Source organism: Crinia signifera, chromosome 2 (genome assembly GCF_055691185.1).
Source record: "Crinia signifera chromosome 2, ASM5569118v1, whole genome shotgun sequence".
NCBI classification, from domain to species: domain Eukaryota; kingdom Metazoa; phylum Chordata; class Amphibia; order Anura; family Myobatrachidae; genus Crinia; species Crinia signifera.
In genome coordinates, this window is record NC_139218.1 from 392,295,784 (window position 1) to 392,312,768 (window position 16,985).

At 55.0% G+C, this 16,985-nt stretch overlaps 1 protein-coding gene across 3 annotated transcripts in view; it reads right to left on the reverse strand.

The window, feature by feature from the left end:
* Positions 1 to 16,985, reverse strand: part of LOC146058244 (uncharacterized) — a 65,920-nt gene that overhangs the window by 41,677 nt on the left and 7,258 nt on the right. For all 3 annotated transcript variants that reach the window (XM_083170438.1, XM_083170436.1, XM_083170437.1), the window contains exon 2: positions 10,325 to 10,467. In XM_083170438.1, the coding sequence (XP_083026564.1) occupies positions 10,325 to 10,444 (120 nt within the window). In that variant the 5' untranslated portion in view covers positions 10,445 to 10,467. The remainder of the gene's footprint in view (positions 1 to 10,324; positions 10,468 to 16,985) is intronic.

Consider the following 16,985-nt stretch of genomic DNA (forward strand, 5'->3'; position numbering starts at 1 on the left):
TACCCTGTATCCTCATACCCCCGTACCATCATACCCCGTATCCTCATACCCCCGTACCATCATACCCTGTATCCTCTTACCACCGTACCATCATACCCTGTATCCTCATACCCCCGTACCATCTTACCCTGTATCCTCATACCCCCATACCATCATACCCTGTATCCTCATACCCCCGTACCATCATACCCTGTATCCTCATACCCCGTACCATCATACCCTGTATCCTCATACCCCCGTACCATCATACCCTGTATCCTCATACCCCCGTACCATCATACCCTGTATCCTCATACCCCGTACCATCATACCCTGTATCCTCATACCCCCGTACCATCATACCCTGTATCCTCATACCCCCGTACCATCATACCCTGTATCCTCATAGCTCCGTACCATCATACCCTGTATTGTCAAACACCCGTACCATCATACCCTGTATCCTCATACCCCCGTACCATCATACCCTGTATCCTCATACCCCCGTACCATCATACCCTGTATCCTCATACCCCCGTATCATCATACCCTGTATCCTCATACCCCTGTACCATCATACCCTGTATTGTCAAACACCCGTATCATCATACCCTGTATCCTCATACCCCCGTACCATCATACCCTGTATCCTCATACCCCTGTACCATCATACCCTGTATCCTTATATCCCCGTACCAATATACCCTGTATCCTTATACCCCCGTACCATCATACCCTGTATCATCATACCCTGTATCCTCATACCCCCGTACCATCATACCCTGTATCCTCATACCCCGTACCATCATACCCTGTATCCTCATACCCCAGTACCATCATACCCCGTATCCTCATACCCCCGTACCATCATACCCCGTATCCTCATAGCCCGTATCCTCATACCCCCGTACCATCATACCCCCGTACCATCATACCCCCGTACCATCATACCCCGTACCATCATACCCTGTATCCTTATACCCCAGTACCATCATACCCCGTATCCTCATACCCCCGTACCATCATACCCCCGTACCATCATACCCCTGTATCCTCATACCCTGTATCCTCATACCCCGTACCATCATACCCCCGTACCATCATACCCTGTATCCTCATACCCCGTACCATCATACCCCTGTATCCTCTTACCCCCGTATCATCATACCCTGTATCCTTATACCCCCGTACCATCATACCCTGTATCCTCATACCCCCGTACCATCATACCCCTGTATCCTCTTACCCCCGTATCATCATACCCTGTATCCTCATACCCCCGTACATTCATACCCTGTATCCTTATACCCCCGTACCATCATACCCTGTATCCTCATACCCCTGTACCATCATACCCTGTATCCTCATACCACCGTACCATCATACCCTGTACCATCATACCCCCGTACCATCATACCCTGTATCCTCATACCCTGTATCCTCATACCCCCGTACCATCATACCCTGTATCCTCATACCCCAGTACCATCATACCCTGTATCCTCATACCCCCGTACCATTATACCCTGTATCCTCATACCCCCGTACCATCATACCCTGTATCCTCATACCCCCGTACCATTATACCCTGTATCCTCATACCCCGTACCATCATACCCTGTATCCTTATACCCCCGTACCATCATACCCTGTATCCTCATATCCCCGTACCATCATACCCTGTATCCTCATACCCCCGTACCATCATACCCTGTATCCTCATACCCCCGTACCATCATACCCTGTATCCTCATATCCCCGTACCATTATACACTGTATCCTCATACCCCCGTACCATCATACCCTGTATCCTCATACCCCCGTACCATCATACCCTGTATCCTTATACCCCCGTACCATCATACCCTGTATCCTCATACCCCGGTTCCATCATACCCTGTATCCTCATATCCCCATACCATCATACCCTGTATCCTCATACCCCGTATCCTCATACCCCCGTACCACCATACCCTGTATCCTCATATCCCCGTACCATCATACCCTGTATCCTCATACCCCTGTACCATCATACCTTGTATCCTCATACCCCCGTACCATCATACCCTGTATCCTCATACCCTGTATCCTCATATCCCCGTACCATTATACCCTGTATCCTCATACCCCGGTACCATCATACCCTGTATCCTCATACCCCCGTACCATCATACCCTGTATCCTCATACCCCAGTACCATTATACACTGTATCCTCATACCCCCGTACCATCATACCCTGTATCCTCATATCCCCGTACCATCATACCCTGTATCCTCATACCCCTGTACCATCATACCCTGTATCCTCATACCCCCGTACCATCATACCTTGTATCCTCATACCCCCATACCATCATACCCTGTATCCTCATACCCCGTATCCTCATACCCTGTATCCTCATACCCCGTACCATCATACCCTGTATCCTTATACCCCCGTACCATCATACCCTGTATCCTCATATCCCCGTACCATCATACCCTGTATCCTCATACCCCCGTACCATCATACCCTGTATCCTCATACCCCCGTACCATCATACCCTGTATCCTCATACCCCCGTACCATCATACCCTGTATCCTCATATCCCCGTACCATCATACCTTGTATCCTCATACCCCTGTACCATCATACCCTGTATCCTCATACCCCCATACCATCATACCCTGTATCCTCATACCACCGTACCATCATACCCTGTATCCTCATACCCCGTACCATCATACCCTGTATCCTCATATCCCCGTACCATCATACCCTGTATCCTCATACCCCCGTACCATCATACCCTGTATCCTCATACCCCAGTACCATCATACCCTGTATTCTCATACCCCCGTACCATCATACCCTGTATCCTCATACCCTGTATCCTCATAGCCCCGTACCATCATACCCTGTATCCTCATACCCCGTACCATCATACCCTGTATCCTCATATCCCCGTACCATCATACCCTGTATCCTCATACCCCCGTACCATCATACCCTGTATCCTCATACCCCAGTACCATCATACCCTGTATTCTCATACCCCCGTACCATCATACCCTGTATCCTCATACCCTGTATCCTCATAGCCCCGTACCATTATACCCTGTATCCTCATACCCCGGTTCCATCATACCCTGTACCATCATACCCTGTATCCTCATACCCCGTATCCTCATACCCTGTATCCTCATACCTTGTATCCTCATACCCTGTATCCTCATACCCCCGTACCATCATACCCCGTATCCTCATACCCCCATACCATCATACCCTGTATCATCATACCCCAGTACCATCATACCCTGTATCCTCATACCCCCGTACTATCATACCCTGTATCCTCATACCCCCGTACTATCATACCTTGTATCCTCATACCCCCATACCATCATACCCTGTATCCTCATACCCCCGTACCATCATACCCTGTATCCTCATACCCCTGTACCATCATACCCTGTATCCTCATACCCCCGTACCATCATACCCTCAGGTTTTTTTTTTTTTCAAATATATTTATTGGATTTTCTGTGGGCATTAGGAAAATATCAACATATCACAACAATGGCAATATGGTCATAAAGACAATATCAAGTACAAGAAACAGACTTGGAAACAATTGACATGGGAACTACTACACTACTATGTAACTATGTATCTATAGGACATTGCTGTCATTCCGAGTGACCTGAAGCAGCATATACAGACTAATGATAATCAGATTGTATGGACACATATCCATATCCTGTAATCAACAAGAGGAGTATATCAATCATATATGCTGAGTCTTCTATTTCTTCCTCTGTATCCACAATCAAAAACCACATAGAACAAGGGTTAAGGTGTGTGACCGGACGACCTGCCCTTACGCTCTGGCTACGCCCTTCTGGTCCACAGATAGCGGTTCCTGGTCTCACGGGACCTGGCCAATAGGGGATTCCCTGTTACTGACTGGCGTTGATTGGTTCCCCACTGGTCACGGACCAGACCTCTGCTTCGGTAGCTGGCAGAGCGGAACTCGGAGACGCTGGATGCTTGTACCCAGTCAGCCGGAGAACGGAATTAGTGCAGTAATTCTGTTGGTCGCCAGATGAGAACGGTTGTCGAAAAGGTGATTATTTGCCAATAGCTCTTAAAAGATCTCTTCTCCTATCGCTAGTAGGGACAGCATACAGTGATGTTACAGCATTCAAGTCAGGTAGAAGTACAACTTTACCCAGGGCAGAAGCCCTCTTTATATGCTACTCCAGTCCACATGAACAGAGGGGGTAAGCCCACCCTGTGGTCTTCAACCAATCAGCTTAAGTGCACGAGACGTGCATGCGCTGGACACCTGCACATTCAGCATTGTCCTTATGGACAGAGGGGAGTGGTAACTCCTCTGAGCCACAGCCCACCTGGGGGGCCAGGTACCACCCACCCAGGTGCCGGTTTGTCTGGCTAGGGGGAAGGTTTCCCTCCAAAACATACTTCCAGGAGCCTTCCAGGGGACCAGCTGAACACCGTTAGCCCAGACGTGAGCTCCAGCGATGGGCAGCCCTGATCCCCTGCCCGCAGATGGAGAGCCCCATGGAGCTCCAGGGAACCACTCAGCTTGTTAGAAAGCTGATGTTCCCTGCTACCATCCCTACAGCTCCCAGCTTGGAGGGTGTCTGGGAAAGCATTCTGTTTTTTGGGGTAAAGACTGAGGGGAACCCAGCAGCCCACACAGGATTCTGGATTCCCCTGGGACACAACAACCCCAGTAAGTGCACTTTTCCTTTAAAATACATTTAAAGCACAAGTGTTACATTGTACACACTGAGCCTGTGAACTGCACAGGCTCCAAAAGCCACACAACACATTTTAAATACATTGTACACTGTATACATTGTCTTACACAGGCTTCATCCCCCTGCAATACTGCAGCATGGGACATGTAGAACCAGCTCAGTGCCTGCACATATCATTTTAGAATATGTGTTTTTACTTTGTCATTGTGCCTCAGTGCTGGGCTCCTTACTAACACCTTTACACAGGAACTACAGACACAAATCCTGATACCTGCTGTGCCGTGTCATTCCCCAGCCATTAGCAAAAGGACTGTTTAGCATCTCATTTCCTCTTCACAAAGACGGCTAAAATTCCTCCCTCCAGAAATGTACAAAGTACCCTTGTCCAAAATGGCTTAACCCCTTCAGTGCCGTGGCAGCCATTACACACGTGTGCCGGGGTCTCTGGCCACAAGGTGTAAATAGGGAGTAACAAAACAGAGATAACATTATTGAGATCCATGTAGAGCAGGATATAGAAATTCATTGTATCAGTAGAAATGAAATGTAGCAAATAATTCCAGAAATAGATTGTATAAGCAGCTCCCAGACATATAGGGGAAAGAACAGGAGTTCACGATCTAGGGCTATTGCTGAGCCGTCTGTACCTTCAAAAATTTTAAAGATCTTTGACTGTAATGTCTCATCTAATACCCCTTTCACACCAGCCACCCGGCAATTACCCAGCATTTTTGAGTGCCGGGTCATTTTGCCAGTGCACCCTGACCCCAATTCACACCACCCGCAAATTACCGGCTTCAAGCTTTTGAACCCGGGAATTTTCTGAAAGCCCATATTTTTCTGTGGTATACCACATAAAATGACGTCCATGAAGAAAGAGATTTAACAGGTAAGACACATTTCATTTTCTTCTGCGGTAGATGTCAGGGGCTACAGGGATAGCAGTGGGACGCCCAACTAAGGGAGGGGATGTGCCTGGCCTGCAGCCACTACACTCTGGCCAAATACATCTGTGACCGGACGCCTGCCCTTATGCTCTGGCTACACCCTTCGGGTCCACAGATAGTGGTTCCTGGTCTCAAGGGACCTGGCCAATAGGGGATTCCCTGTTACCGTCAGCAACCGCCTGTTGCTGACTCCGCCCACTACACAGTGGGCGGGGATATCGCTGCCACCACCAGACTCCTCCTACGTGGCGTCTGGAACCACGGATACTGACTCAGGCCCAACCGCTGGCACCTGAGTACTACCTGCTGTAGGTGTGTGCGCCGACACGCTGCTGACACACGCCCGACTGGGCTCACTTGGTTCCCCACTGGTCACGGACCAGGCCTCTGCTTTGGTACCTGGCAGGGCTGAGACTGGGAGGACGCTGGATACTGGTACCCAGAACAGCCGGAGAACGGAACTATTGCAATAATTCTGTTGGTCACAAGATGAAAGTAGTCGTCTTGAGGCAATAGATGGTTTATTTGCTCAAAGTAGAAGCTCTGAAAAGAGCCCTCTCCTAGGTCCCTAGGAGGCACAGATAATGTTACAGCATTCAGACCAGGCAGATTGTACCAAAACTTGGGCTCACAGGCTCTGTTTAAATAGACAGAAAACAAACTGGCATTGTCAGATCCTTCCCATACATTTACAATTTGCATCTCAATGTGACATTTTACTTCCAGTGCATAACGAACCAAGATTACATACTACAAAGTCCAATTTCCTTAGAATATATAACTTCCAGGAACGGGGGGAGATTATTTGATTTATCTCCTGGACATGATTACATACAGAAACACAAATGTCTGCATTAGCAACACCTCACACACAGGATGGCCTGGGTTCAGGGACCCATCACAGACACAAGTTTCCTTATTATCACCTTTACACAGGAGGGCTTCAGACACCGAGCCTACTTCCTGCTGTGTTTTGGCCACTCACAGACCTTCTGACAGGAGGAGGCTGTTTAACATCTCATTTCCTCATCACCAAGATTTGCTAAATTCCTTCCCCCAGAAATATATGATGTAGTCCTAGCTCAGTGCCAAACATATATTTCATAAGTACATATAATCTGTGCCTGGTGCCCAGCAGCAGGCTTCATCTCACATCAGCACTGCAGAAGGGGTCCTGTCCCAGCTCAGTGCCTGGTGCCCAGCAGCAGGCTTCATCTCACATCAGCACTGCAGAAGGGGTCCTGTCCCAGCTCAGTGCTACTCAAACAGTTTAAAACATGTCAAGTGCCCTTGTTCTGGATAATGGCAAAGCACGGAGAGTTAACCCCTTCAGTGCTGCAGCCACCATTAACCCTGTGTGCCGGGCTCTCCGGCCACAGCATCCCAAAGCAAGCACCTTCCATCCCGGGTGCTCTTGGCCAGCAATTGCCCCGCAGCGTCCCTGCAAGTAATCAGGGATCATTGGAGCCCCGTCTGGTCAAGAAGTAACCCGTGGAGATGAGCCCACAGAGACTGTACCCCCTCCAGTCAGTCCGATGGAGTGTGGTGAGAAGTCAGACTCTGCTGATAGGGTCACCTGCATGGCCAAGAGGCCTCTACAGAATATGTGGCGGCACCTGCAGGCGAACCAAGTGGGGCCCCTGCAGGGAGAAGGCCTGAGAGACTCTGGGGCCTCAATCACTGTGGTGAGCCCCAGACTGATTGATCCTGCTGCAATCTTGCAGGGTCACACTGCCAAAGTTACAATGGCAGATGGAGCGGAGCGTGATGTACCCATGGCCAGAGTCTACCTGGACTGGGGAGCTGGACTGGAGTTGCGAGATGTTGCTGTCATGGATGGCCTCCCAACAGATGTAGTCCTGGGGAATGATCTCGGTGGTGGAATCGTTACTACATTTGCTAACGCCATCGCCTGGAGTCAAGCTGCCAGACTACCGTCCTTACCATCAATGCCAGCACAGCCCAGCCCAGAGGAAAAGACCACAGCGGCCAGACAACTGCCAGCACAGCCAACCACAGCATCAACCAGCCCAGAGGAACAGACCACAGTGGCCAGGCAACTGCCAGCACAGCCAACCACAGCATCAACAAGCCCAGAGGAACAGACCACAGCGGCCAGACAACTGCCAGCACAGCCAACCACAGCATCAACCAGCCCAGAGGAAAAGACCACAGCGGCTAGATCAGCGCATCTCCCCAGCATGCCGTTTGCCTCTGGTGTGGGTACGTCCCCTAGCAACGCAGAGGATGTGTGTGCCAGCTTGTTGTATCCTGTGAGGGTGCCCAGCGATGCTCCTGTTCCGAGTGGTTTGCCAACTCCAGCGGTGAGTATGAGTGACCACACTGACCTTTACATGACTGACCCCAACCAGAATGACCCTAGAAATCCCACTCTCTGACCCATCCCTGACAGGCATAAGGTGCCAAGCTTGCAGCAGCCTTGATGTGGTGAGGGAAGGGAGTGCGCCCTGGCAGAAAGGGTTCAGGCCCGGCGTAGTCAGGAAGGTATGAGGGGATACACCAGACAGGGTGAGTCCCCGAGGCTGTCCCCAGCCTACAACCCCCAGACAGGTACTGACCTTAGAGACTGTAAGGCCCTACAGACAAGTTGTCCCTGACTCTAGTTTGGTAGTGACGTCCCTTACAGTAGTGACTAGGAAGGGTCTTCCCAAGACAGTGGACTGTACACCTGCTTGTGAGTTGGCATTCCAGTCGCTGAAGGAGGCTCTGGTACCAGCTCCAGTGCTGACGACGCATATTTATTACCAGGACATTGTGGTACGGACTATTACGTCATTGCATGGACTGGGAGCAGTATTGAGCCAGGAGGAGCCATATGGGCAGGAGCACCCTGTGGCTTGCTGTGAGCAGAATACTGCTATGGTGGGAGGTGGGGTATGCCACAATTTGGACACACTGGGTGGCAATTGTGTATGCAGCAGACCAGCTTTGGCACAGATGGTGCCACTGGCACCCCACCGGGGTGAAGGAACACCCACCTGATGAAGGTTTGCCCCCTTCCTTGGGGAAAGCAGATGGACTGTTGTTGTGGGGGCTTGGACTTGGACACTGTGGTGACTGTGGGGACTTTCAGCACCAACCGGATACGGCCCACTGCCAGCTTGATGAACTGTCTAGGCTGGGGCCAACACCCCCAGGCACTCCCAGTATCTCCCCAAATGGGCTGCGGGACCAGGAGCCAAATCGTTGGGACATGGCCCTCTGGTTTCCCGCTTGCAGGGGGGGGGGGAGAAGTGTGGCCGGAGGCCCCGGCACACAGGAGAACAAAGGACAATGGCGGCCGCGGGACTGCAGGTTAACCCCTCCAGCCGGACACAGGGCGCTTGGCGCCAAAGTTAAACAGACTTACTGTTTTTATTGTATTATGCTGGGCGCTTCGGCCCCGGTCCCCAGCCGACAGCCGCAGGCATCAGGGGAAGGGAGTCACAGGTATGGGAGCGCTGCAGCCCGGATCAGCTCCGGAGGCTGAAGCGAGGCACTAGAGTTAACCCCTGGCATGCCAGGGGCAGCGTGCGGTGACTGCACCACGCTGCCCTGGGTGCCAGGGGAAGGAGGGGGCCACCAATGGGGTATGGGTGCGCCGCAGCCTAGTCAGAGGCTGCGGCGGGCAGCATTACAGTTAACCCCCAGCGCGCTGGGGCGAGGAGAAAGCGTCCGTGCCGCAGAAGCCCCAGGCACTGGAGGGGAGAGACTGTGCCCGCTCCCACAAGCCACAGAAAGTCCTGCAGCCAGGATGCCTTTCCTGGGCTGCAGGACTGAGAGAGAGAGCCCAGTGCTGAGCTGGGACTACAGGTCCCATGCTGCAGAGGTATGGAGTCTGTGCAAGGGCACAGGCTTGAAACAATGTATAAAATGTACAATGTATTTAAAATGTATTGTAAGGTAAAAATGCACTTACTGTCTGTGTGTGTCCCAGGGGATTCAGGGTCCTGTGTGAGCTGCTGAATCCCCCTCCAAACTTTAACCCAAAAACGGAATACTTTCCCAGGCAGCCTCCAGGCTTGGAGGAGGAGTCTGGTGGTGGCAGCGATAACCCCGCCCACTGCGTAGCGGGTGGAGTCAGTAACAGGCGGTTACTGATGGTAACAGGGAATCCCCTAATGGCCAGGTCCCGTGAGACCAGGAACCCTATCTGTGGACCCGAAGGGTGTAGCCAGAGCTAAGGGCAGGCGTCCGGTCACAGCCACAACCTGGTACTAAGCCTCCATGCAGTATATCACTGGCCTTCCCAACAAATAATGCCAGTTGCTGCTACCCCAGGCACCCTATGGGCCCTACACACGTAGCGACCCGCTGAGGGCTCCGAGCGATACTAGATCACAAAGAACGCTCAGCACACAGTGATTTACCAGCGCTGTGCGCTGATCGATCTGTCAGGGCCATTGTTCTCCGGTGAGACCACTGACCATGAGCGATTAATATGCAGCGTGCAGGATATCAATGGCCGGGCGATTGCGACGAGCGGGACCGTGCATCGCTATAACTATGGCCCCACACACAGCGATGTAGTGAGGTAGATAAATCGCTCAGACAATGGCCTGACATCGCTACGTGGCCCCATTACCCCGGTCGTTCTTCTAGTACATAGAACAGTCATTTATCTAGTACCTCTCTGGTCAGCAGACTGATAATCTCCATGGTGAGGCTCAGCAGCTTGTCTATGATCAGGTCTTTGTTCCTGTCAGTCAGTAGCGAGTGCCGGATATGTTCCAGGACCAGGACCTCCATGGTTGGTCTTCAGGTGACGTCTCCTGAGGGAAGGGAATACAATGTCACCTCCACATAGGTCATATATGTGACTGAATGTGCACATGGAAGCAGCGTAATCCTCCTCTGTACACACAAGCCGTACCTGTCCCGCTACCGCTGTGCGATTATCTGTACAACGTGAGGCATTGGACCATCTCCCCCTGTCCCCGCTACCGCTGTGCCAGTATCTGTACAACGTGAGGCATTGGACCATCTCCCCCTGTCCCGCTACCGCTGTGCGAGTATCTGTACAACATGAGGCATTGGACCATCTCCCCCTGTCCCGCTACCGCTGTGCGAGTATCTGTACAACGTGAGGCATTGGACCATCTCCCCCTGTCCCGCTACCGCTGTGCGAGTATCTGTACAACGTGAGGCATTGGACCATCTCCCCCTGTCCCGCTACCGCTGTGCGAGTATCTGTACAACGTGAGGCATTGGACCATCTCCCCCTGTCCCGCTACCGCTGTGCGAGTATCTGTACAACGTGAGGCATTGGACCATCTCCCCCTGTCCCGCTACCGCTGTGCGAGTATCTGTACAACGTGAGGCATTGGACCATCTCCCCCTGTCCCGCTACCGCTGTGCGAGTATCTGTACAACGTGAGGCATTGGACCATCTCCCCCTGTCCCGCTATCGCTGTGCGAGTATCTGTACAACGTGAGGCATTGGACCATCTCCCCCTGTCCCGCTACCGCTGTGCGAGTATCTGTACAACGTGAGGCATTGGACCATCTCCCCCTGTCCCGCTACCGCTGTGCGAGTATCTGTACAACGTGAGGCATTGGACCATCTCCCCCTGTCCCGCTACCGCTGTGCGAGTATCTGTACAACGTGAGGCATTGGACCATCTCCCCCTGTCCCGCTACCGCTGTGCGAGTATCTGTACAACGTGAGGCATTGGACCATCTCCCCCTGTCCCGCTACCGCTGTGCGAGTATCTGTACAACGTGAGGCATTGGACCATCTCCCCCTGTCCCGCTACCGCTGTGCGAGTATCTGTACAACGTGAGGCATTGGACCATCTCCCCCTGTCCCGCTACGCGAGTATCTGTACAACGTGAGGCATTGGACCATCTCCCCCTGTCCCGCTACCGCTGTGCGAGTATCTGTACAACGTGAGGCATTGGACCATCTCCCCCTGTCCCGCTACCGCTGTGCGAGTATCTGTACAACATGAGGCATTGGACCATCTCCCCCTGTCCCGCTAACGCTGTGCGAGTATCTGTACAACGTGAGGCATTGGACCATCTCCCCCTGTCCCGCTACCGCTGTGCGAGTATCTGTACAACGTGAGGCATTGGACCATCTCCCCCTGTCCCGCTACCGCTGTGCAAGTATCTGTACAACGTGAGGCATTGGACCATCTCCCCCTGTCCCGCTAACGCTGTGCGAGTATCTGTACAACGTGAGGCATTGGACCATCTCCCCCTGTCCCGCTACCGCTGTGCCAGTATCTGTACAACATGAGGCATTGGACCATCTCCCCCTGTCCCGCTACCGCTGTGCGAGTATCTGTCCAACGTGAGGCATTGGACCATCTTCCCCTGTCCCGCTGTGCGAGTATCTGTACAACGTGAGGCATTGGACCATCTTCCCCTGTCCCGCTACCGCTGTGCGAGTATCTGTACAACGTGAGGCATTGGACCATCTCCCCCTGTCCCACTACCGCTGTGCGAGTATCTGTACAACGTGAGGCATTGGACCATCTCCCCCTGTCCCGCTACCACTGTGCGAGTATCTGTACAACGTGAGGCATTGGACCATCTCCCCCTGTCCCGCTACCGATGTGCGAGTATCTGTACAACGTGAGGCATTGGACCATCTCCCCCTGACCCGCTACCGCTGTGCGAGTATCTGTACAACGTGAGGCATTGGAACATCTCCCCCTGTCCCGCTACCACTGTGCGAGTATCTGTACAACGTGAGGCATTGGACCATCTGCCCCTGTCCCGCTACCGCTGTGCGAGTATCTGTACAACGTGAGGCATTGGACCGTCTCCCCCTGTCCCGTCTCTCTCCCTTATACCAGCTAGAACCATATTACAGGCCACCAGGTCATCTTGTAGCCCCAAAGTCCCAAGTCTTCACTATGTTTGTGCTTACAGTCTCTGTATTCCGGTTACATGGATAAGATGCCGGCAGTCAGATTGCCGACACCAGCATTCCAACTAGCGACCAAACCAGCGTCAGAATCCCGACATCGCTGAGGATACTAGGGGGCAGGTAAGTGTGCGGGGGAGGTTAGGTTTAGGCTGCAGGGAGGGAGGGTTAGGCACTAGGGGGTGGGTGGGTGTGCGGGGGAGGTTAGGTTTAGGCTGCAGGGAGGGGGTTAGGCACTAGGGGGTGGGTGTGCGGGGGAGGTTAGGTTTATGCTTCAGGGAGGGTTAGGCACTAGTGGGTGGGTGAGTGTGCGGGGGGAGGTTAGGTTTAGGCTGCAGGGAGGGGGGAGTAGGCACTAGGGGGTGGGTGAGTGTGCGGTGGGAGGGTTAGGCACTAAGGGGTGTGTGAGTGTGGGGGGAGGGTTAGGCAATAGGGGGTGGGTGAGTGTGGGGGGAGGGTTAGGCACTAGGGGGCGGGTGAGTGTGCGGGGGGAGGTTAGGTTTAGGCTGCAGGAAGGGAGTGATAGGCACTAGGGGGTGGGTGAGTGTGGGGGGAGGTTAGGTTTAGGCTGCAGGGAGGGGGGTTAGGCACTAGGGGGTGGGTGAGTGCGCGGGGGAGGTTAGGTTTAGGCTGCAGGAAGGGAGGGATAGGCACTAGGTTGTGGGTGAGTGTGGGGGGGGGGGTTAGGTTTAGGCTGCAGGGAGGGGGGTTAGGCACTAGGGGGTGGGTGAGTGCGCGGGGGAGGTTGGGTTTAGGCTGCTGGGAGGGGGTTAGGCACTAGGGGGTGGATGAGTGTGCGGGGGAGGTTAGGTTTAGGCTGCAGGGATGGGGGTTAGGCACTAGGGGGTGGGTGTGCGGGGGAGGTTAGGTTTAGGCTTCAGGGAGGGGGGTTATGTAGGGTACACACCAGGACGACCTGCTCACGATGCACATCGTGAGCGGGTCGTCAGTGTCTCGTCCGACCCGCTCACGATGACGCGGGAGGGCACGACCCGCTCACGATGTGCACCGTGAGCGGGTCCGATCCGATGGCGACCCGCACCCGGTTGTATGGTCGTCATTGAGATCCTACCTGCAGCAGGTAGGATCTCAATAACGACCGACCGACCCGCGGGACCGCGCATCGGATCGGAATCGCTCCACACCAGCTCAGAAAAGGGCCCAATCAGCACACAATCTGCATCCAATTGATCGGAATCGGATCTAGATTGTGCTGATCGGGCCCTAGTCGTCCTGGTGTGTACCCAGCATTAGGCACTAGGGGTGGGTGAGTGTGCGGGGGTGGTTAGGTTTAGGCTGCAGGGAGGGGGGTTAGGCACTAGGGGGTGGGTGGGTGTGCGGGGGAGGTTAGGTTTAGGCTTCAGGGGGGAGGGTTAGGCACTAGGGGGTGGGTGAGTGTGCGGGGGGAGGTTAGGTTTAGGCTGCAGGGAGGGGGGAGTAGGCACTAGGGGGTGGGTGAGTGTGTGGGGGGAGGGTTAGGCACTAGGGGGTGGGTGAGTGTGGGGGGAGGGTTAGGCACTAAGGGTGGGTGAGTGTGGGGCGAGGTTAGGTTTAGGCTGCAGGGAGGGAGGGTTAGGCACTAGGGGGCGGGTGAGTGTGCGGGGGGAGGTTAGGTTTAAGCTTCAGGGAGGGAGGGTTAGGCACTAGGAGGTGGGTGAGTGTGTGGGGTGAGGTTAGGTTTAGGCTGCAGGAAGGGAGGGATAGGCACTAGGGGGTGGGTGAGTGTGGGGGGAGGTTAGGTTTAGGATGCAGGGAGGGGGGGGGTTAGGCACTAGGGGGGTGGGTGAGTGTGAGGGGAGGTTTGGTTCAGGCTGCAGGGAGGGGAGTTAGGCACTAGGTGGTGGGTGAGTGTGCGGGGGGAGGTTAGGTTTAGGCTGCAGGGAGGGAGGGTTAGGCACTAGTGGGTGGGTGAGTGTGCGGGGGGAGGTTAGGTTTAGGCTGCAGGGAGGGGGGTTAGGCACTAGGGGGTGGGTGAGTGTGCGGGGGAGGTTAGGTTTAGGCTGCAGGGAGGGAGGGTTAGGCACTAGGGGGAGGGGAGTGTGCGGGGGAGGTTAGGTTTAGGCTGCAAGGAGGGAGGGTGAGGCCCTAGGGGAGGTGGGTGAGTGTGCAGGGAGGTTAGGTTTAGGCTGCAGGGAGGGAGGGTTAGGCATTAGGGGGTGGCTGAGTGTGCGGGGGGAGGTTAGGTTTAGCCTGCAGAGAGGGAGGGTTAGGCAGTAGGAGGTGGGTGAGTGTGTGGGGAGGTTAGGTTTAGGCTGCGGGGGGGGGGGGGGTTAGGCACTAGGGGGTGGGTGAGTGTGCGGGGGGAGGTTAGGTTTAGGCTGCAGGGAGGGGGGAAGGCACTGGGGTGGGTGAGTCTGCGGGGGGAGGTTAGGTTTAGGCTGCAGGGAGGGAGGGTTATGCACTAGGGGGTGGGTGAGTGTGTGGGGGGAGGTTAAGTTAGGCTGCAGGGGGGGGTTAGGCACTAGGGGGTGGGTGAGTGTGCGGGGGAGGTTAGGTTTAGGCTGCAGGGGGGGGGTTAGGCACTAGGGGGTGGGTGAGTGTGCGGGGGAGGTTAGGTTTAGGCTGCAGGGAGGGGGGTTAGGCACTGGGGGTGGGTGAATCTGCGGGGGGAGGTTAGGTTTAGGCTGCAGGGAGGGAGGGTTATGCACTAGGGGGTGGGTGAGTGTGCGGGGGGGAGGTTAGGTTTAGGCTGCAGGGAGGGAAGGTTAGGCACTAGGGGGTGGGTGAGTGTGGGGGGAGGTTAGGTTTAGGCTGCAGTGAGGGAGGGTTAGGCACTAGGGGGTGGGTGAGTGTGTGGGGGGAGGTTAGGTTTAGGCTGCAGGGAGGGAGGGTTAGGCACTAGTGGGTGGGTGAGTGTGCGGGGGAGGTTAGGTTTAGGCTGCAGGGAGGGGGGTTAGGCACTAGGGGGTGGGTGAGTGCGTGGGGAAGGTTAGGTTTAGGCTGCAGGGGGAGGGTTAGGCACTAAGGGGTGGGTGAGTGTGCGGGGGAGGTTAGGTTTAGGCTAGAAGGAAGGTTAGGCACTAAGGGGTGGGTGAGTGTGCGGTGGGAGGTAAGGTTTAGGTTGCAGGGAGGGAGGGTTAGGCACTAGGAGGTGAGTGAGTGTGCGGGGGAGGTTAGGTTTAGGCTGCAGGGAGGGAGGGTTAGGCACTAGGGGGTGGGTGTGTGTGCGGGGGAGGTTAGGTTTAGGCTGCAGGGAGGAAGGGTTAGGCACTAGGGGGTGGGTGAGTGTGCAGGGGGAGGTTAGGTTTAGGCTGCAGGGAGGGAGGGTTAGGCACTAGGGGGTGGGTGGGTGAGTGTGGGGGGAGGTTAGGTTTAGGCTACAGGGAGGTAGGGTTAGGCACTAGGGGGTGGGTGAGTGTGCGGGGGAGGTTAGGTTTAGGCTGCAGGGAGGGGGGTTAGGCACTGGGGGTGGGTGTGCGGGGGAGGTTAGGTTTATGCTTCAGGGAGGGTTAGGCACTAGTGGGTGGGTGAGTGTGCGGGGGGAGGTTAGGTTTAGGCTGCAGGGAGGGGGGAGTAGGCACTAGGGGGTGGGTGAGTGTGCGTGGGAGGGTTAGGCACTAAGGGGTGTGTGAGTGTGGGGGGAGGGTTAGGCACTAGGGGGTGGGTGAGTGTGGGGGGAGGGTTAGGCACTAGGGGGCGGGTGAGTGTGCGGGGGGAGGTTAGGTTTAGGCTGCAGGAAGGGAGGGATAGGCACTAGGGGGTGGGTGAGTGTGGGGGGAGGTTAGGTTTAGGCTGCAGGGAGGGGGGTTAGGCACTAGGGGGTGGGGGAGTGCGCGGGGGAGGTTAGGTTTAGGCTGCAGGAAGGGAGGGATAGGCACTAGGTTGTGGGTGAGTGTGGGGGGGAGGTTAGGTTTAGGCTGCAGGGAGGGGGGTTAGGCACTAGGGGGTGGGTGAGTGCGCGGAGGAGGTTAGGTTTAGGCTGCTGGGAGGGGATTAGGCACTAGGGGGTGGATGAGTGTGCGGGGGAGGTTAGGTTTAGGCTGCAGGGAGGAGGGTTAGGCACTAGGGGGTGGGTGAGTGTGCGGGGGGAGGTTTGGTTTAGGCTGCAGGGACGGAGGGTTAGGCACTAGTGGGTGGGTGAGTGTGCGGGAGGAGGTTAGGTTTAGGCTGCAGGGAGGGGGGTTAGGCACTAGGGGGTGGGTGTGCGGGGGAGGTTAGGTTTAGGCTTCAGGGAGGGTTAGGCACTAGGGGTGGGTGAGTGTGCGGGGGTGGTTAGGTTTAGGCTGCAGGGAGGGGGGTTAGGCACTAGGGGGTGGGTGGGTGTGCGGGGGAGGTTAGGTTTAGGCTTCAGGGGGGAGGGTTAGGCACTAGGGGGTGGGTGAGTGTGCGGGGGGAGGTTAGGTTTAGGCTGCAGGGAGGGGGGAGTAGGCACTAGGGGGTGGGTGAGTGTGTGGGGGGAGGGTTAGGCACTAGGGG